This window comes from Pseudochaenichthys georgianus, chromosome 15 (genome assembly GCF_902827115.2).
Source record: "Pseudochaenichthys georgianus chromosome 15, fPseGeo1.2, whole genome shotgun sequence".
Lineage (NCBI taxonomy): Eukaryota > Metazoa > Chordata > Actinopteri > Perciformes > Channichthyidae > Pseudochaenichthys > Pseudochaenichthys georgianus.
The window spans coordinates 13,523,997-13,545,962 of record NC_047517.1 but is presented as its reverse complement, the minus strand read 5'-3'; the positions used below and the strand labels follow the sequence as shown (position 1 = coordinate 13,545,962).

The 21,966-nt window shown below is 40.6% G+C and overlaps 1 protein-coding gene across 3 annotated transcripts; it reads right to left on the bottom strand.

Annotated features, from left to right (window-relative positions):
- Positions 1-1,426: 1,426 nt before the first annotated feature.
- papolg (poly(A) polymerase gamma) lies at positions 1,427-21,509 on the bottom strand. 3 transcript variants are annotated; one of them, XM_034100649.2, is made up of 24 exons: positions 20,999-21,460; positions 19,708-19,866; positions 19,451-19,517; positions 19,200-19,281; positions 17,246-17,355; positions 16,459-16,512; positions 16,135-16,246; positions 15,833-15,922; positions 15,584-15,722; positions 13,351-13,423; positions 11,522-11,642; positions 11,293-11,377; positions 7,683-7,736; positions 7,467-7,586; positions 6,812-6,921; positions 6,567-6,688; positions 6,318-6,475; positions 5,960-6,168; positions 5,250-5,461; positions 5,090-5,167; positions 4,947-5,000; positions 4,706-4,809; positions 4,503-4,603; positions 1,427-3,662 (listed from the first exon to the last, which is right to left on the bottom strand). In XM_034100649.2, the coding sequence occupies exons 1-24, from the start codon at positions 21,013-21,015 to the stop codon at positions 3,487-3,489; spliced, it is 2,607 nt and encodes an 868-aa protein (XP_033956540.1). In that variant the 5' UTR covers positions 21,016-21,460; the 3' UTR covers positions 1,427-3,486. The 3 variants fall into 3 exon arrangements, with proteins under 3 accessions (XP_033956540.1, XP_033956542.1, XP_033956545.1); XM_034100651.2 differs by lacking the exons at positions 1,427-3,662; positions 4,503-4,603; positions 4,706-4,809; ... (7 more) ...; positions 7,467-7,586; positions 7,683-7,736 and having other exon boundaries at positions 11,289-11,377; positions 20,999-21,498; XM_034100654.2 differs by lacking the exons at positions 1,427-3,662; positions 4,503-4,603; positions 4,706-4,809; ... (10 more) ...; positions 11,522-11,642; positions 13,351-13,423 and having other exon boundaries at positions 15,580-15,722; positions 20,999-21,509.
- Positions 21,510-21,966: the final 457 nt, after the last annotated feature.

Sequence of the window (21,966 nt, the reverse complement as noted above, 5' to 3'; positions counted from 1 at the left end):
ATATCTAAAACAGGCTCTGGTGTATTTTTTGCTTTTGAAAAGAGCATTACCTTGGTTTTATCCACATTTAAAAGAAGCTTTAATTCAGAGAGCTGAGTCTGAATAGTGTTAAAAACAGCCTGTAATTTAACACCAGCCTCCTGAATGGACGGACCTGCACAATACATCACAGTATCATCCGCATTAAAAATGTAAAGTAGCTTCATTCACATTATCACCTACGCTGTTAATATATATGGCGAATAAAAGTGGTCCTAAAACAGAACCTTGTGGTACACCATTAGAAATGTTTAACCACTCAGAAGACAGTCCATCAAAATGAACACATTGGGACCTTTCAGAGAGGTAGTTCACAAACCACCCCACTGCAAGGCTGGATAGGCCAATACTGAGTAGCCTCTGCTTTAAGATGAGATGATCAACGGTGTCAAACGCTTTGGAAAGGTCAATAAACAGAGCTGCACAACTCTGCTTATTATCTAAAATACTAGTAATGTCATTTACCACTTTCATTGTCGCAGTGATGGTGCTGTGTTTCTTTCTGAATCCTGACTGATGTTTAGACAGGATATCATTTATACATAAAAACTCGTTTATTCACAAGTCGTTCGAGCACCTTAGCCAGAACTGACAATTTAGAGATTGGCCTATAGTTATTTAAAATAGTTGCCTCCCCTCCTTTCAGTAAAGGCAAGACATAAGCAGACTTCCATACTTTTGGAATTGTATTTGTGCTGAGGGAGAGGTTAAAAAGAGAAGTAAGAGGTGGAGCAATAAAGTCTGCAGCTATCTTTAAAAAGAAAGGTTCTACGTTGTCCGGGCCGGCTGGTTTCCTAGGATCTAGCTTAGATAAGGCTTCATGAACAACATTGACAGTAAAAGGAGTAAAACTGAAAGGGTTTTCCAGACCACATTGTTCAGAGTCACGGATTGGGGTGTTCACAGAAGCAGAGTTAGTGACAGAATCAAACATAGAACCGCAGGACACAAAATGCTCATTAAAGCAATTTAGCATAGTGGCCCTGTCCGATATAGGGCCAGATGCTGTGGTAAGGCACAGAGGTAGCTCATTACGGATCTCACCGGTGGATATCGATTTTTATTGCTTTCCAAAATGTCCTAGGATTATTTAAGTTTTCTGTGGTAACTGACAAATAGTACTTCGACTTTGCACTTTTGACATTTGAAGTGAAGCTATTCCTTAGCTGCATGAAACGCAGCCATTCTCTGAGCCTGATTGCCTAGAGCCCTAGCCTTTGCCCAGGCCTTGTTTCTCTCATGAAGGAGACTAGACAGCTCAGCAGAAAACCAAGGATTGTCTCGTCCCTTTACTCTAAATTTAAACCTGATGACAAACAAAAAAAGACAAACCAAGCTGTAAACATACCCTCCTTGGCGGGAGGTAACAAAGAACACAGACATGGCATTGTTTTTAGGGGTTTAATGGGTGTACGGATTCATTTAAAGGAAGTGATAAACACATACAAAAATACCCTTTCAATACATTTTAGAAACAAACATCTAAATGAACTGTTTTGTTAAATTTGTCCAAACAGCAGAACATGAGTTGTCTGAAACAGAGTGGTGCAGATTTCATTAAAAAGAGACCTACCGGCTATGAATGCTATTAAAAAAAAGATCACATGGTACAAATATGCAAATATAAATAAAGTGATAAGAAAAAACCCCAATAATGAAGAATATGCCTTTTGAAAAAAACAGTTCTCTGTACATTGAAGGGGAAACTGATGCTGGAAAAAGAGCCTGTGTCCCTGTGTGTCTAACTGCTCTGAAGGAGAGGGCGCCTCGTCAGCATCGCTTTATACTTTGTTATAGTATATCTTCTGTTCTGAAATCAAACAGTCACCGAGTTTCAGACCGGAAAGATGGAAGGTCGGGGCCTAAGGCAGGAACAGAGTTGTCTCCTCACCCCCCCCCCCCACCCGTGGCCTCAGGAGATGCCTTCTTAAGAACCTCCACAGGAGGCGCAGAGGGGTTAACACCCAAAACGAAGGGAATTCCGTCTTTCTCCAACACATTAACAACCATCGATGCATGCACGCTCACACACGGTCAACCACATGCACACAAGCGCCAACCAGCTCAAATCGTCAAAAAGCTTCAAACCATTGTTTTTTTTAACAAAGCACGACAAACTCTTCCATAGATGCAAAAACAACCAGAACTTCGCTTTACTAGCAGACCAAGGTAAACTGGTGAGGGTGTAGGGGGGGTCAAGCAGTATCAGCCGTTTAGCCTTCCCGACGGACAGGAAATTCGTTTTTAGTTTGGACAATCACTGGTAGGCCTACGTACATAAAACTGATATTCAAACACTTTCTTGTGACCGTCTAAAGTGTCCAGCACTCGCTTGTTTGTGTCAACCTCGCCTATCCCGACATCCAATAGCTTGAACACACCAGGAGAAGTAGGCAGAAAAACTTGTCAACCTTTTAATCCAAGACATACAATTGGCGTTTGACACTTAAACTACACTGAAAATAATGATTAGCGTGGCATCATCGACATGGTTCTGTGCTAATCCTTTAGAGAACTAACCAATAACCGAAAAGCTTCAGAACCAATTTCACCACTTCAAGGAAATTGTTCCTGTTGTTGTAAGGGAGGTTTTTTTACGGACACCTGAGGAGCACTCGGCGTCTACGATCACCTACACACTGCAAATCCAATACCAACCTGGAGTCCTCTTTGGGCGGTCGTGGTGCTTCCAAAGAGTCGTAGTTGTGATATCCTTCATATCCAAGCAAACCCTCAATAAAGCCTCCCCCGCAACTGTATCCAAACCTATACAGTGTTTACAAAAAAATATCCAGGGGCTGGGAGAGGTCTTTTTTGGACAAGCAATAGAGAAAAACAAAACACAATTTTTTTAGAACTTTTTTTTTTTTAGACATTTTTAGATAAAACTACAATAGAATGGTCAAAAGACTTAATGGGGATCTTTTGCTTTTTTTTAAGACAAAAAAAGTTATGTACATCAACATTTACTGTACAGGTTTCTGTTCAGGAGAAAAGAAAAGGAAAATAAATCAGCATACACTAGAAGTGTGTGTAGCAAGCGTTCGATAAAGGCTCTGGGCTGTTTTAAAACGCAAAAGAAAGAAAATGAAAAAAAGAACAGCTACATTTTCATCTGTTCTGTGTACTTTTTTTAAACACAGAGGGGAGAAGACTAGTAAAAAAAAAACGGTCGCTTAAGGTCTTCGATAGTGTTGTGTTTAAATGCCCTCCGGCTGTGAGCGTGATAGAGGGCGCTCACAACATCTGGTTTGACCAAAATCACCTATCCTGGCAAATCTGTAACCTCTGAAGAGTGGAGGTGAGCTGTCCGTTCTGCTGCTTCACACATGAGATGTGACCTGAACACACTCCCGGCCCCCGTGTGAAGTCATCTTCTCGCTGTTTTGACTTAACGTTAAAGCCCCGACTCTGTATGTATATGAATCCAGTCTATAGTTGTTGTGTTCAAGCTATGTGGATTCTGGCCTTTTCTGTTTCTTTCAGCCTCTTGGCCTGCTCCTCCAGCGTGGGGGAGTGGGCTCTCTTGGCGGTTGCTCCGTTCAGGGGGTCGGCCCCCCGGCTCACTAATGTTGGGATGGAGCTGCCAACGGGGGTCACCGCCTGTTTGGCTGCCACGTGTTCTACAGAGGGAAAAAGATGGACTGTTAATTTGGAGCCTTCAGTCAAAACATATAAGTTTACCATGGTAACATGTCTTTAATAATGAAATTACCGTAAGAGTGTCACCGGCCAATATTTGACATTGTCAAATCTGGTCAATGCTTGCCTATCAGAGACAGATTGTCAAAAAAAACTTTTTTTTTTTTTCCCTCCTTGATCCCTGTTCAGCTTTATTCGTCTATAGAAAGAATTTGAATAGTGAAAAAACGGGATGGGCATCAAAATCCACTTCCTAGTTAGGTTTGATTAACTGTACTGATCCTAATTTTTGAAAAAACATTTGTCACAGCAACACGTAACAAAGGCATTGCGCATGAATACGTATAAATGTAAAAGTTGTGTGATTCATTGGAGATGTATGCTTTTGTGATAATTGAGTCCTATAATTGAATATCTCCAACAGTTTTGTATGCACAATGATGAAACCCCCACCACACACTGTATTATATGTTTCGCCCCACCTTTTTTCCTGATAATGCTACATTGTGAACAACGCTAGCTAATGTCGCTGTTGGCAGATGGTGGGCAGCAAAGTCTTGTTTGACAAAAAAGAATTAACAGAATTTCCAATATGTTCTATTTCGTAAAAAAAGACTGTTGGGTGAAGGACAATTATAATTTTGAACATTTGTATTTAATCAGCACAAAGAACATCTGACTGAAAGTGGTATTAACTTTACAACCACATGCTATATGGACGATTCAAACGATTATTTTGTATGATTCCCTGAACAAAGTGAATAGCACCTTGATAAATGAACAGAACTGATAATTGACTGTAAGGGCAGTTATACACTCACTTGAGCCAATGACAGGAATGGACATGCCCTTCTCTTCGCCGGCAGGGGGAGCGTCAGTGGTGAGGGTGCCCTCGAACACTGGGGGCTTGGGAGGTGTGATGCTACAATACAATGAAACACACAAGGAAAGAATATAAGTGTTAAACATCAGAAAGTCAGACTTGATTGCTGTGATTATGTTGGAAAGAAATGTGAACGCTCACTTGTGGCGGTTGAGAGCCAGTTTGATGGAATTCTTCACGACGCGACAACTGTTGCTCGCTGGGAGAGGCGACGAGGCGTCTGGCAGCTCCATGCTGGGAAGTCTCTGAGGGAGGAAATAACGTCATTAGAATTCAAAATATACATTTATTTTAAAAGTATTTAATATCTGCTTTAACAGAACACATGTCCAGATAGAGAAATCATTATCCAACGTTAAGAAAATATAAAAAGAGCCGCTACCTGTGTTCTTGAGGTATCAATGGTTGGAATGGGCTTAGCCTTTGATCCAGTTTGCTAAAGGTGAAGAGAGACAACATTTTAAAGTGTTCATTTTCTTAGCCATTACACATGCAATAGAAGCAGGCACAGTAAATGACACCTACAGCATTGGGTCCTTCTCCGTGTGAGTCAGAGGACGGTGGATATGGCTCTTTAAATGCTGAGTCATCATTGGGCACCACCTGCAAAAGAAAATGTCACAATTTTAATCTGGCAAAAAGTTTAAATCCAGCAACAAATACATTCCACACACACGCTCCTTACCTCTGCTTCTTTGGGCCTCTTGGCCAGGTCCTCTTGTGTCGGGGAGTGGGGTCTCTTGGCAGCGGCAGCGGCTCCGTTGGGGGAGTCCTCCAGGCCGTTGTTGGGCTCCTCTCGGGGGCTGCTGGTGGCGTCGGGCAGCACATCCTCCATCAGCGCCGCAGAGACGGAGCTGCTAGGGGGGGGAGAGGCAGGCTTTGCTTTAACCGCAGGCTCTGCAGAAAAGAAGAAGACGGAGAAATTAGATCAGGATGATATGTTTGCGTTTTTGACATCCATTTAGGATGCTTTGAACATACCTGTGCTTATTTAAGACTGTTCACTCACTTGAAAGACTTTGTTTGGTATGTGATATTATTATATACTGGCTGGGTAATGGGAATGTCAATTATGCCTTAGGACTCTCACTAATTAAGGGATGGGCAATATCATTAATAAATAAATAATAAAAAGATCCTAAAAAAGCCCAAATGCCTGCTCACAGTCATTTCGAGATTTAAAAAAGATGCGTGAATAATTATTACATTTGAATAAAAATAAATACATTTCCAAAGAGAAATGACTTCAAACATCAAAGGGGTTAAAATAAACAGTTATATTATTTTAGAGAATATTGAAAGAAGTATATTATATATTATTGTTTAAAAGCAGTATAGCCCAGCCCTGATTATAGTGAGTATCTGTGTAATTGTCAATGGGGAAGAAGTACTCACTTGAGCCAATGACAGGAATGGACATCCCTTGGTCTGTAGCAACAGTTGCCGTTGCGGTTGCAGTTGCGGCTGCAGTTGCCGTTGGAGTTGCTGCTGCCGCTGCTGCGGTTGCCACTGGCGCTGTAGGTGTTGCTAGTGATGCTGTCGCTGCGGTCGCTGCACTGGGAGCTGGAGAGCCCTCCACGAAAAGCTGCTTTGGGGGGCTTACGCTGCAAAATCAACAAGACAGAAAACATTTGATCAGCATCATATTGTGTCTTTCAGCCTGTAAAAAGCATTGATTGCAATTGAAAAGACTAAATGGCATGAGATAAAACATAACAATAAACTGTGCTAGAAGTGAAGAGCTGCGTCATACCCATCATCTGTGTCAGACGCAGGCTTGGCGGGCTTGCTGCTGGGGGAGGTGAAGGGGGTCCCCGAGTCCGTGTCTCTGGAGCTGTCCAGGTGGCTGCTGTCCAGAGAGAGGCGCTTAGAGCTGCCCCCGTTAGAGCTGCGGTTCAACTCCGCTATGCTCTGCAGAGGAAAATAATAATACAGTCAATGATGATGATAGTTCAAATGATGATTATGGGTTTGTCTCAACATGCACAGGAAGATAAATCACCCTCTTCTTCTTCTGCACCAGTTCTGGGGGAAGGTACTGATGGAGCTGTTTCTTCTTCACGTGTGTCGCTTCAATCTTCATCCCATCCTTCAGCATGTTGATGTTGTTGGCCTGTCTGTACACTGCAGAGAACAACATGTTGTGGTATGGGTTATTATTTACTGGCATGAAACTATACATACGTTTGACTTTTTATTCAAGCAATTTCTGCCAATTTCTTGGTGTTGTGATACTACAGGACCTACCGGTGTCTGTGAAGGACTGGATGTCGTACGTCAGGTCAATGTTCACACTCTCCGCATTCTCCACTTTCTTGAAGATGATCCCGATGAACCACATGGACACAAAGTCGTTCCTGTTACAGAAACACACAAGCAGTTAGTCATACCTATTTTGTTGCATCAGTGCTCCCGTCCATGAATATGCAAGCATTATAAAATGATATTGATGTACATCTAAAGATACATTTTTACAGATAAAAAGAAACCGCTCGTGTAAAAGAATGTATTTTTACGATAGGAATAAATCGTGAATATTCCAAGTGAGACACAGACACGTGTCATATGAGAGGTTAACAAATCGTATTAGATTGTTAGTTTTGGCCTTTAAATTAATATTTATAGTAGAGGTGAGTTGGTCATGTTTATTTTGAACTGATTTTAGATTATACTATTAAAGATGATTGTGATGCCAGAGCAAAGTAATGCATCTCAGCCAATAGACTCCATGACTCATTGAAAAATAACTCCCATAAAACAGGCAACATGGTCTGTTCACTTAAGGGCTAAAAGAAACGTGCCAATTGACCGTAGCTTTGATTCATGACTGGCAGGATTTGCCTTCACTCATACATTCATATTCACAGAGCAGTTTGCATGTATGGATTAGATCTGAACTCACTCGTTGCGGTTCTCCTTGGACCCGGGGAAGGACTGGGGGTTGACATGAGCCAGGGTGATGTACTCGTTCCTCTCCAGGTTTCCCACCAGAACGCGGATCTTTGACTCCACCAGACCGATCCTGAGGGGAATAACATCAGGGTGTATTTACAGAGTTAGCGATAACAAAACCAGTTATCCTCACAGCGTTGCGGTACAGTCTCACTCTGACACTTACCATTCCAAGTGGTTTTCTTCTGTGGAGGCACTGGCAGTCAGAACGATGTAATGCCTGCAGAACACGACAGAAAATCAGACAAGATGCAGAGTAACTGAACACAACACCCTCTAAGACATAACAATGAGTATATATGGACTTGCAGCACCATGGGAATGTTTGCTATATCCTATGCTAATGTAGTGGAGTAAAATGTTAAAGTAGAAAGTCTTTGAGTAAATGTACTTGGGGGCTTTCCACAACTGTCCATACAAAACAAATAAACTTCACTAAATACAATACATTTTTGCGTCTTGTATAATTCTACATATCAGCAGTATTTCTTCTTTAAAACTTTTCAATTCGATGTGCCACACCAGTACTCAGGTAATGTAGCTGCAATGGTGAAGCAGCAGCACCAACACAACATGGCAGTTGTGGTTCTTGTGTGGGAAGAAACTCTCATAAACAAACTTTACTGACCACAGTTCGGATGAGTCAAATGTGCCCAAACCCAAAAAGTGAAAACAATAAGTTGCATCATCCAATTTTTGTTCGAACTGCATAGTATGGTAGGGCGCTGCAATTGATTGAAACGTTATCAAAATTGCAATATAGTGCTCTGGAAAATGTTTTGCTACGACTGCAGCATTATCAGTTTCTCTGGTTTTACCATTGATAGGTATGCGTTTGAGTAAAGAAATGTATTCTATTAATTACTGACAACATTTCTCCGTGTTGGAATTTGACAGACACTGGAATGGAATAGCCGTGTGGTTTCTTCATTTTTTTCCAGAGCTGTAAACTACGGAAATATCTAAATGTAAGTAAAATATTTGTTAAAGGCTAAATAAGCTTTCAAATACTTTTATTGAATCAAGTTTTGTGCTCGTCCTACTACAACATCGTTTTACAGACTTATCAAAACATGTTTTTTGGTACAGATTCTCTTGAAAAGCATACCATAATCATGATAATGTATACATTTCTAAAGACCGGGATAATTATGTTTAACAAATGATCAGTATTCGCAAAAATAGTCAAAACAATAGCATTTACGTTTTTTTTTTAAAACTATGGCTTGCCAAATAATATCCACATAACTTAAAGGACACCTATCATGCTATATTTGAACAATATATTGTAGGGCCATACCTATATAAAGTATATAAATTAGTGCTGTCAAAATTATCGCGTTAACGGCGGTAATTAATTTTTTGAATTAATTGCGTTAAAATATTTAACGCATTTAACGCATGTGCAGAATGGCCCGCCCCATACGTGCCACCAGTGGCAGCGCCAGGGTATGGCTGGGGTAGGCTACACCCATACCAAGAAATGGCTTAGCCCCACCATGAAAAATGATGTTAAAGTAAGCAAAATAAAGTCTGCCAACTCGCGGAGTAAATTGCACAGACAGCAGTTAGTAAGACTGATTTCAGTAGCCACGGTTTTGAAAACTTTTGTCACGTAGTGATCGTCTTCTCAATAGAACATCTTTGATAACGGCGTGGTGTTGTTGCAGGAAGTCCAGACGCAGAATACGTTTGCTGTAGTACAGGGCAGAGCCATATCATAGTAATAATATGGCTCTGGTACAGGGGTGCACATAACTGGTACGCAGGTTATGTGCGTAATCTGAAATGCGTACCGTCACTTGTGTCACAAAGCGCATTTGCGTACCGACGTACTTGTGAAGCTTTTCCAGAAGGCGGTTAGATCACCGGACGACAGAGTCGGTCTCCGTGTGCACAGACAGGCTGCTGTTAACGTCGGTCTGTACAACGGAACTGTGCCAAAACTACGCCAACCGGCTGCGGAGGGAGACTCCCCCCTTCACTTGAGAACTGCGCTAAAACAGCTGATCACAACGTTCACACTCTGTGGTCACGAAGTACTCCACTAGCGCCCCCCCCCCCTCTGTCGACTTTCCTGAAGTACTCCCCCGTTGATAGAAATCAACACGTAATGAATTAAGACCCCACGGTTTGATGATTGATAGGTGTGTGGGTTGTCTTTCATTTTGACATGCAGAAAAATGTTATAATAAACATAGATACTGTATGTTAAATTGATATATCCGCCTTCTTTCATTTATCTTTCCATTCCCACAACAATATACATAAATAAATGGCATATTTTGGACATAGTTCGAATGGTGATTAATCATGATTAATTAATTTTTAAGCTGTGATTAATCTGATTAAAATTTGTAATCGTTTGACAGCCCTAATATAAATATAGTTTTTTGTTTTCGAATAACCAAAAAGATCCTGCATTTTAGCCATGCCTCATTTCGCTCCATTTGCTCTTTCCAGCCCTGTTTTTGCAGGGGGCAGATTCTGTGAGCTGCAGCTGACCACGCCCCCCTGCAGGAGAGGAGAGCGTGCTTTGAGATCAGCTGCTAGGCTGCAGTGGGGAGAAGAGGGGGAGAAAAAGAGATCTCCGTCCTGCGTGTTTTATTCTTATAGAAGTAAGAAAATAAGTAACGGGCAGAAACCGTCCTTTTTTCGCAGCGGTCCAGACATAGACATCAAACGGCGACACATATTCAGTTGGCAGTTACTTTGGCATTAGGGCAGGGATATCGAGATACTTTCCAAGGTTTGACATAATGAATTGTGCTACTTTTAAAGCAAGCAATGATGTTTTCAAATCTGTAATCAAAAAGCTCCTCAAAAAAACACTATAGAAGCAGTTCCTGCCGTTGCTACGTTAGTTCAAACAGTAACAACGGACTATTTTTCTTAGCGGATGCATGTCAATTTAAATCAATACAACTATTTTTTAAATCATTTTCTAAATCCATTTCAATTAATATTGGGAGTCATGTCGTTACTTTGTCGAGAATGTGGCCATGTAATAAGCGGGATAATGTGCACATTGCATAATGTGCCTTCATGCCGATCTAGATCCCTCTGCTTGGCGTCGGGCTCCTGATTAGCCTGTCGGTGTTCTTTTCCCCATAATGACCGCGTCGCTGCACATTATTCCTTACATATGATTATATAGAGTAATTATTCATTTGTTTTAAAGCAGGAGGCGCAAACACTTGCCTCGGGGAGGGAGAAAAAGAGCCACAGTGGAGAATAAACAGAAGGGCAACCATGCAAGGGAAATCTTCTTCACTGCTTTTGTGGCAGACTACAGCGCCACTTACAGGCCTGGCATATGTACTACAACGTCTCCAGCGCTTTCGAGCAGCAATGGCCGGCCGTGGCCCAACCTCTCATTCCCCTGATAGGTGGAGAATTTACCAATAGCCGTAGCGCCACTTTACTGACGTCAGTAAAGTGTTCAAATCTGGATCAGTCTGTATCAGATCCGTTGCAGCCCCTTTTTTAGAGATTTGGGTATGGAGGAAAATAGAGAGGGTTGTGTTTTCTGACACTTGGTGAGTTCCCTGGAACACCGGGGACACATATTCATGTATAAAAGATGTACAAAAGTGCATTTTGCATGATAGGTCCCCTTTAATGCTTGCTTTTTTCAATACGTGAACAAATGCAGACATGTTAAAGACTTTTTACCCATGCCATATGAGACACATGTAGCTCTGTTAGCTTGGCTTGCTGTTGTAGATACAATATTCCATCAACACATCCTTTATGTGAAAAGAATAAACACCTACTTGTACTTTTGGAAGAAGTTGGGAGGCTCAAAGAGTTTGGACCATTCAGTTTTTCCCTGAAGAATCTCATCTGTGACGCTGAGGCCTGTTAATGTCAGACACGTGGGAGAAAGATATCAAAGTGACACTATTACTCAAAGGAACCTAATTGTACAGTTACAATTAGGCAAGATATGAGATTTTCAGAACTGGTAGAGTAGGTAGATATTTTATGTGTTGTCTGTATTACCGTATTTGAATTCCTCGCTCATGATGGTGCGCGTTGACGAGGAAACGTTGTAGGTGGAGTTCTGCTGGGGGTAGGCGGGGGTGATGATGGGCATCAGGTGGTATCTGTCAGACGGGTTCACCTAAAACCACAGGGATTGATTTGGCTGCAGACATGAGAGACTTCTCCAACACCACCCACCACTTTCAATGTGTAGGGAAACTCTACACCCACACACTGAAAAGCACCAGACACATCCCAATCCACCTTTATGCTCTTCATGTTTCCCTTTATTTGCATTTTTCCAAACAAAACAAGGAGAATTTAAGGAAACTTGACGTGACGTGCTTCCCTTTAAAACATTATGTAAAAGGATCTGTCAAATTGGATTTTGGATATGTAGCTTGTAACGGAGCTTTAGCCTCTTACCTTGAAGTACCTTCTTAACAGATATGCAAGCCAAATTACCCAATTTAGCCATTTGATTATGAAGTCATCCAATTGGTCCAAAACTATTTGAACTGCATGATCACATTGAGCTTTAACATCACGAGAAAACATCTATATCAAACCTGTTTTAAACTGTGTACTGGCCAATTACAAGCTTATTTGTATTTATCTTAATAATAAATCCAGGCTCGGTTTTAAAAACAAGGGACAATTTGAGAATGCCTTTTCACTAGACTTTATTTTGAAGGGCTTTTTGACAGCAACTTTACATGCGTTTTAAAATCATGTTTGCCAGCAGCAAAAGCCTTTACCATGCAATGATGTATTTCCTCACTTGAAGATCATGTTGAGCATGATTAAGAAAGTAGGTATGGAAGCCTAAACATGAAGGAAACTATTACATTTGATATGAACTACTTTCTGCCCAATGCACGATAATGGTTGGCAGTACTGTGACTGAACGGAAACAACAATAGATCATTCAAACGTGTTTATTGCTTAATAGACACAGCAAACTTGACACAGCATTTAAATGTTTTATATTAAGGATATAGATTAATTAGTTTAGGATAAATGTATGATATTGTAAAAAAAAAAAAGTAAAAGCAAAACTAATGTATCAATGCACTAGCATAGGAGAAAATATTTAAACAAATATCCTGCATAAGATAGTGTATTCATATGTGCAGGCTGCATGGACTGCAGTGTTTATTACGGGATTTGAACACAATTTTAGATCTTTTTTGTTTCTCAATTACTAAAGCACTTTTGAAGAAGTGTATCTGATAAAAGACGTCCATGTAGGAAATCTTCCTCGCTCCAAGCTGCTCTTGGAAGCCTCCTCCGAGGACAACATTGGAACTCATGGTAGAGGAAACATTTGCATGATGACAGAGGAATAACGGCCCGTCCACACTACAGCTTCAAAAAAAGCTTGGAGCTGGGCGTGTCTGAAGCTCGACCAACAACCAATCACATGAATCTCCCGCCCCTGACACACAAGCAGCGGTTTGATTGGCTAGAGCTTGTACTGGCATATGACTTGATTGGCTGACGCTTCCACCGAAAGCTTCAGAAGCTTCAAAAGTTGAACATTGCTCAACTTTTGCAGCCTGAAACGCCAGGAAAGCTCCGCTCTGCTTCCCACAATGCAGTTCGGCGAAAAGTGACGTCACCCCATTCAAAGTGAATGGGCAGACGCGTTGGAAAACGTTTTTGAAGCTGTCGAAGCTGTAGTGTGGAGTGTAAGGATACTTGAAATAGGATAAAAAAGGTTTTTACCTATGCTTTGTCTGTTGATGTAACACTAAAAAAACCTCTTATTTAGCAGAATAAGTCCAGGTTGTGTGTCCTACGACTACACAGGAGTACACATACAAAAAAAAAGGCGTCATACTCACTCTAGGATCCCACACAGGTAAATTCAGATTACTGTCCTCAGGCTGTTTCAAAAGCACAGGATTTGGCCACTCCCTAGGATGCAAATGAAAATAGTAAAGTGTGTAAATAGTCAAAACACACTGATGACTAGACAGGGCTATGAAACACTGCCATCAAGTGGAAAGCTACACACAGGGTTCTTACACCTTTTCCAAAGTCAAATTCAAGCATTTTCAAGGTGCATTTTCAAGCATCTTACAGCTGTTGTAAATTACATATTTATATACACATACTTATACTCAAATGATTATTTCCCTACCTCACATTAAATCAGATGTTCTTTATGCTATAAAAAAACAAATGTGTGTTTCGTAATAGCATTCTACACGAGGATGAATAATTAAAAGAAAAGAAAACTAAGTTTAATATTTCAAAATGAGTGGCCCATCTGTACGTAGACTGGGCATCCCATATAACCTGAGCAAAATAACTTTTCTATACATTATTGATTACTATTTTTGAGGTACTTTTAGGTTGGCAGTAAACATAAGTCAGAGGTAAATGGTGTACTTTTCCTCCACTACATGTATTTAACACCTTTAGTTACTTTACAGATGTAGATGAATTATGTGAAATATAAGTCTTAAATCAGACTTTAGTTCCACCTGGAGTAAATTCACAAGCTACCCTGCAGTATACAAAGTCATTCAGACTAGCTTCACCTTCACCAGCTTTGAGAACACTTTCATGATCAATCATTAGAAAACACATCATATATATTATTATGAAATGGACCAATCTGCACAACGACTACTTTCACTGTCACTACTTTCACTATATTTTGATGAGAATACTTTTCTACTTTTACTTGAGGAACATTTTGAATGCAGGACTTTTACTGTAACAGAGTATTCCTACACTCTGGTACTTCTACTTTTACTAAGTACAAGATCTGAGTACTTCTACTTTTACTCAAGTACAAGACCTGAGTACTTTTACTGAAGTACAACATAGACTCACAATGGTAACTAAGTTAAGTGGAAAGTGGAAAATAATATTTACAAATGTGTACAATGACTTTAGGTAATGTTGACTACTCAAGACTCCTGACTTATCCATCTTCAAAGGAAGACTGTTCATTCTACAATTACATGGGATTAAAGCTAAATGTAGTTTTACTTGTATAATACTTCAATTTTATATAAAAGACAGTTTGTTTTCATCTGTTTTCAAATAAACAAAGTATTGGCTTTCAGAATATTAAACTTGTTTCGGCAAATTCAGATGATAAATACAACTTTGAAGCTTGTAACGGCATAATTACAAACAGAGAACGGACTAATGTAACGTCACAGCAAGCATAACAACAGCCGGTGTTTCTTGTGAGTGTTTCCCCGGTACACAAACGCAAAAATACACAAACACACTCGCGAGCTTCCCCCAGACCAGTAATACAAACGAAAATGTGTCTTCGGGTCAATGTGACTGATTTCGATAGAGAAAGTCACATTTGGTTTAGGCACGAAACATACTACCAGTAGAAATACATTGCTTTTAAAATCGCTCTGTGTCGAATCAATAGATTATATTTCGTGACTATAACATGAAGTGCCGTGAGACTGGGTTGAATTACAACAGTGAGTGCTTCATCCTCTGAACACCACAGGATGGCGACTGTAACGCACATAACATCCTCTGAAATGATTGTCCCCTGCGATTATTAACCCTCATGGAGTTCGCTATTCAGCTCGCTAACGTTAGCTTAAACAAACGTAACATGCAACGTTAGCCTAATCTAAAATGCTCTACTACGGCGTACCTTTGTTGTGGCTCGTCAGCGCAGACTCTCGCATCGTTATTTTTGCAAACTTTGCAGGAGGCTACTCATGGGCTTGACCCTCGTCTTAGCCATGGCTTGTATTTGTCTTCTGCTAGCCAACGCTCGTTGAAACGGCAACCATCTATCACTCATCAGAATGCCCAGGTCACACGTAACAAAAACACTTGCCGGTCACGCGCATAGCGCGGGAAGGCCGGAGCGGAGCGGTTTTATGTAAAAGCGAAGCAATAAAGCGCGCTCCGACTTCTTTATTTTCTTTTAATCTAAAAAGCGAAGTAAAGCATTTACAATTTCAAGCACTTTATCCCAAATTCAAGCACCATTCCCCAAATTCAAGCACTTTACAAACCTTGAAAACACCTCGTACAATTTCAAGCATTTCCAGCACCCGTACGAGCCCTGTACACACTCACCACTTGGAAAACACCAAGAAGAACTTGTGGACCAGCGTGGCGGCCACGGCGTTGGGGTAGAGCTGGCAGGTCCTGGCCACCAGCATGGCCCACGACACTCCACCCAGGAACCCCAGCATGTTCGAGTAGATCCCACGACCTGCAGGCGAAGGTGGAGACCATTTATACTTTTTGGTGTTACCCCAAAAGATAAGCGGCGGTTTGTCAAGTATACACTCAAATAGAACCAGAACATTTGAATGCACTCACGTTTTGCCCAGAGTTTAATGGCTCTCAATGTCAGTCTGAAGTTCTCTTTGTTTGGCACCAGGTACAGTATTTCATCAGTCACACGACAACCTGCAGAAAAAGCATTAGAAAACTAAATAGATAGAAGTATTACACTCCTGCATACATTGTGTTTATGCCAAGTATGGAAAGTGTTAAAAGGGTCCAAACCACCTGCCGCAAGTGTGATGCACTATAAGCTTAATCTACTTTTGCAACAGCATCAGTCCTCAATTCATTATCATCTCTTCTCTTTTGAATGCAATAGAGTCCATGTAGCGTACCATTAAGGCTGCGGATGCACCGTATGTCCAGGTTTCTCAGGATGGAGTCCCCCCTCAGGTCCAGGTTGTCTGGAATGGACTGTAAGGCCAGTCTGGCAAAAAGCAGATCAATCTGCACAGAGAGGAACATATTAAAGTATTAAGGACTTTAAATTGCCCAACTCGTATCTAGACACACTGGGTAGTACAAATATGTAACAGCACTGTCTTGCCAATGTCTTTACTACACATCTATAAAAGCTTTGCCAGAATGGTAATTTCTGAGAAGTATGCCTGTAGTTATGCAATACCCCTGTTCAACAGTCGCATCTCAAAGTGACTTACCTCTATTCCGTCAAATTTGAATTTTATCACCGGTACAAAGGCATCCTCGACAGCCTTGAGAAAGCAACACAAAAGACAATATTAACAACACATCTGAGAGAATGTATAGTCGACTGACATCAACATGACCAACAAGTGAAAATCAAAGTCGAGAAAACAGAGCTTGTAAAAAGACATGTCAAATAACTAGGTGACATCAAGATGTCTTTGGGGATCTGGGTGTGTTCAAATCAATCATCAACTCCTTCTTACAATATCCAATAAACACATGTGTACTCCCTTTTTCACCAAAGGCTCTAACAGCTTTCATTTTGGGATAGCAAATTAGAATAGTTTTTACTTTAAACTGCACGTTAACACTTTGGTTGTTCGAATAAAAAATGAATTTAGTGTCATAACAAATACAAACTGAAAGGGGTGTACATATTGTTTCATCATTTATATTGATGCCAATTAAGACACACACCTTGGGAAATTAACATTAGGAGCAGACCTTACAACAACAAGGCTAATGCTCCTGGGTATTGCGCTCTGCTGAGGGTTCATTCATTATAACGCTCCAATGTATTCAGCCAAAATAAAGTGTCTCGGCTTTCAGGATATAATTGAGGAATATTAAGCAATGTTAGGTTTTGTTATGGATTTTGAATTCCACATTTCTCCCTCGGGAGCGGTGATGTAAGTAGGCAAGTTGCTTTTGCACTATTTACAATTAATGTTTTGAACTTGGGAATGAAACATGGGTTTCCTCCACAAGGAAACGGTCAGACATGCGACAGAAACTTACCCTCAGGTCTTTGATCTCTTCGTGCTGTTTGAATTTCTCAAAGAAAGATGAGAAAAAGTCACTTCTTTCTACATGGCGTGGAGCCACACACAAGGCATCAATATCAGCTCCTGTAAGAAACAGTCACTTTCAGAAGAGTATTCGACGCTGCCCACTACCAGTAGGTTAAAGGGATTATGAATTCCATATAACAATCTGATAAATAAACTGATTAAAGTTTCGACAGTCAAGGTTAAAGAGAGTTTGTGTTATAAAACAACATGAAGAGTAGCTCAAGTGAAGTGCAGCAACCTTAGAATTTAGTAATGTGCCTGGCCTTGCTTTGTACAGTCAAAGCTGACAATGTTTCAAGGACTCGATTTTTTTTTATTAAATAAATGACAGATGTTTATTTCTAGACAATGATATCCTTGAGTACACCCTGTAAAAAGGCAGGTAAATAGGAACAATACAAAACCTTTTTAAGATGTGTGTAAGAGTACAGGTGAGTGTCTATCTTCCACCTTTTGTGCCGCCAACATATCCATTTCTCTACACTAAAGCTTGTACATCTTCAATGGTCTCAAATTCTGCTTTGATGAAAGAAATCCTGACAAATCCAAAAATAATTGAGAAGTCAAATCAATGTAGTAAGGGTCCTTATAATTAGGTTTTAGTATTTACTGTTAAATATATATTTATATTCTGCAATCAATGACATTTTTTGAAATGCTTAACATAGGCTGATCTGTACAAAACCAGGGAAAGGTATGAATTACATTTGCTCACTAACTTGTAACATGTTTGAATCAATTACGCCATAAAAAGCGTACATAATTTTGAATAACTGACTTTTCTTTTAACCTCGTGCTTTAGTGTGGTCTTGACAAGACTGAACTGCTTTTCCTTCCGGGAAAAGCTTGTCCCACTCCTGACCTAACAATCACCATCGGCCCCTCTATTGTTTCTCAGACTGCAAGGAATCTGGGTGTGATCCTAGATAACAACCTGTCCTTCACTGCAAACATCGCTGCTACAACCCGTTGCTTCAGATACACGCTTTACAACATCAGGAAGATACGTCCCCAGCTGACCCAGAAAGCGACGCAGGTTCTGGTCCAGGCTCTCGTCACCTCACGCCTAGACTACTGCAACTCCCTCCTGGCTGGTCTACCTGCATGTGCCATCCGACCTCTGCAGCTCATCCAGAATGCAGCGGCTCGTCTGGTCTTCAACCTTCCTAAATGTTCCCACACCACTCCGCTCCTCCGCTCCCTCCACTGGCTTCCGGTAACTGCTATAATCCACTTCAAGACAATGGTACTTGCGTACCATGCTGCGAATGGATCTGGCCCTTCCTACATCCAGGACATGGTTAAACCGTACACCCCAGCACGTGCACTTCGCTCTGCATCAGCCAAACGGCTCGCTGCACCCTCGCTGCGAGGGGGACCCAAGTTCCCATCAGCAAAAACACGTGGGTTTGCAATCCTGGCTCCAAAATGGTGGAATGAGCTCCCCATTGACATCAGGACAGCAGAAAGCTTACACACCTTCCGGCGCAGACTGAAAACTCATCTCTTTCGACTCCACTTCGAGCGATAGAACTATTAACAAAGCACTTATATACTAATAAAGGGCTGGCTTATCTAAAGCTCGTTGAGTAGCACTTGAAATGTTTTGGCTCTATGAAGCCTGATGTACTTATATGATTCTGTTTTCTTCAAGTTTGTATCTCCTTATTGTAAGTCGCTTTGGATAAAAGCGTCAGCTAAATGCAATGTAATGTGGTCAGGGTGAACTGAGCTTTTCAAAAACAAACAGATACGCCTAGACGGGGGTTGAATACTGTGTCACAGTTATGTTCTGATAACTCAATCTCTCTTTGCTCCTTTTGAATACCAATATAGCCAAGCATAGTACAAATGTTGTAATCAAAGTTGATGGATGATGTCTCCGCAATGACTTGACATACCTTTTGTGTGCACTCCAAGTCTGTATGAACCAAATGTAAATATCTTGCCCCCAACACAGCTTATAGCTGATGGTGGGAGGTTCTGTGGAGAGAAGGATAAACATTGAAATCAGTATGATGTCGTTTGGTCATTAGGGCAAAACCATGGATAGCTTTGGTGTCTCTGAATTAATAGTCACCTTTAAGCTAAAAGACTCCATAATACAACATAAATCATATATTTTACTTGGAAGGCATTCGACAGAACCCACCTTTAGTTCACTGATCTCTGATATCCATTCTTTAACAAAGTTATTCAACTTCCCAAGAACTGCAAGTCTAAAAAAGAATAATAACATTTTAGTGGGGGCAATCATATAGTGAGAAGGAAAATGATATAATTATACCACAACTTCACTAATTAATTTGGCCTAAACATGTAGATTCAAACATAATACTATGAAATGTATGCACTCAAGATGCCTAGTAGTTTTGTTATGGCTAAAATAAAATGACTTTTTTTTCTTACCTATGGTTCAACTCCTCCTCATCTTCAAACACCCCAAATGGTTTCATAGCATCACAGAGCTTCTTGGTGTACTGGTGGTCTATTTCTCGTGGGGGTGCAAGGCTGATGGCAGAGGTGATGCCATAATGTTTCTGAGGCTGCTGCCCACCAGGCATGGCGCTGCAAAAGAGGGAAGAGGAGTCAAAACATGAAATGACAGCTACTACACGACACTGTCCATGTTCGTTTTTTCATGCCATTGTTTCTTGATTTCCATCTCAAGTAAATAACAAGGTTTGAAAGTTAAGACGAAGGAATGCATCATTCACATATTGTGAGTGCAATGCTTTGCTAGTTTATGTTCCCCTGCTTTATATCATTACCGCGAACCTGTGTAAACGTACTGCAGCAATGTGCTTAACTTTGAAGTCAAAAGGGGAGCACGTTATCAGAGGAAGACATATCCATGTTATCTGAACAAAGACTTGGAATTAGTCTGCAAAGCAAAACTGGGTGGATTCAGATAACAGTTCGTTGTACACAATATTGAATGATAATGTAAACTTCACGCAACAATAACAGTTGAGTGTCGTTTAATAATCTGTTCTTCATTCGACCCTAGTCTCGTTTAGGCATTGGATTAAAACATAGGATATGGTATTTTTAGTTTATTCAATAATGTCAGGACCGTCCTGAACCTGTATTAACTTAACGAGTTTAGCATTTTAGTGTTTACTTAAAGAATCCCAAATCCAACACTACTAAACGACCGATTTAAATGAAGTATCCACCCCGGATTGCCCACCACAATAACATAACACCACGCGTGTTAATGATAGCATAGTAGTGAGCAATTCCAAATCTGAAAAGTGAGTTTACTGAAAATACAGGAATGAGTTTGAAGTGATTTACGTTAATGTTGGTATTCAGGCTGGCGGCGAACGAGCATTAGCCGAGAGGCTACAAACAGGTTGCAGGCGCTAACAAATTAGCTAATTTAGCAAGTTAGCAAACGTTAGCTTGCTGCTACGGAAGAATTTGTCTAACTAACGACTCGCTTTCCGGTTAGTCCTAATTAAGGGTTGACATTTTATCAAACAAAAACACGTGCAATCCGTTCATTTTGATGGTCATAGTGCCACCATAGTTAAGAAACAACAAACAAGCGCGCTAGCCAACAAATGGTGGCTGCAGGCCTTGTTTGGTTGTTGTGACAGTTGGCTAACGTTAGCCTTTAGCCTATTCTTTAGGACTCTCTTAAACGCGAACAAAGATGCTCATGAAAGGAAAATGTACCGTATGCATGACTTACCTTGACATTTCTTTCATGACACTCTAAAAAGCTTGCACTGTTTTTCTGCTGTAAACCCGTAAAAAACTAAGAAAGCCAGCAAGTGGAAATGATAACAGCCTCGACCTGATTACAACAATGGTCACTTTGGAGCAGTTCAAACCTTCCCACTGAACCGGAATCACTTCTTATAAAATAATGTATGAGCAGCACGCAATCCTGCGGGGATATTCATATCAAATTCATTAACAAAACGCACAGTATTTTTTGGAAGGTAGCACCTGACATGCGTTTAATAGCTATTGTAGACTTTTTCTTTACTCAAAACTACAAATGTAACGGCATTTGTGTTCGCGCAGCACGCTGAGCAACCATCGTCAGAAGGCAAGCATCTCCTATCACGTGACCACCGAGGCCTCCCTCAACACAAGCTCTATACAAGCTAGCTGCTCTGCGCCGTGTTACACGCCTGTAAACACGCTGGGTTTGAAGAAGCTAAATACAACATATGTCGAAACAATTATAATAAATAACTTAACATAAACGCTTACGTTGAATACTTAGCTGAGAGGATGTGTTGGCCAAATGTAGCAATATAATGAGAATGTCTGTCTGTTAGCTTGTGACAATTCAAATATGTTGTGTATTTTAAACATTGGAACTGTCCAAGTCATACCATTGTTAAAATGCATAGATATGTTACATTTTCTTTGAATCCTGTCCCTGATACCTGTAAATAATAAGGAAAGATTGTAAGGCCCACATATGTTTTCTCTCCATGTTTTTTTGTGAGAATATGTGGGTTTGGTCTTAAATGTCTGACTATCATTTACTTTATCAGCAATGTTTATCAGTAAAGATAAAAAAGGAGTTGGCACTAGAAAGTTTGTGACATAGTGACACAGTGGAATGCATTTTACAATTAAGGTGCAAACAATAACTTAACAACAATATTAATCTATTTGTGGTAACAATACGTATAACAATAT

Bases quoted from the DNA above. Each gene is read 5' to 3' on its own strand.
- papolg (XM_034100649.2), bottom strand. The intron at 15,923-16,134 runs GTACGCTACATG...CTTTTTCTGCAG, and splicing joins GTGCATCCGCAGCCTTAATG to GTTGTCGTGTGACTGATGAA. The intron at 5,462-5,959 runs GTGAGTACTTCT...TCTTTTCTGCAG, and splicing joins CATTCCTGTCATTGGCTCAA to AGCCTGCGGTTAAAGCAAAG.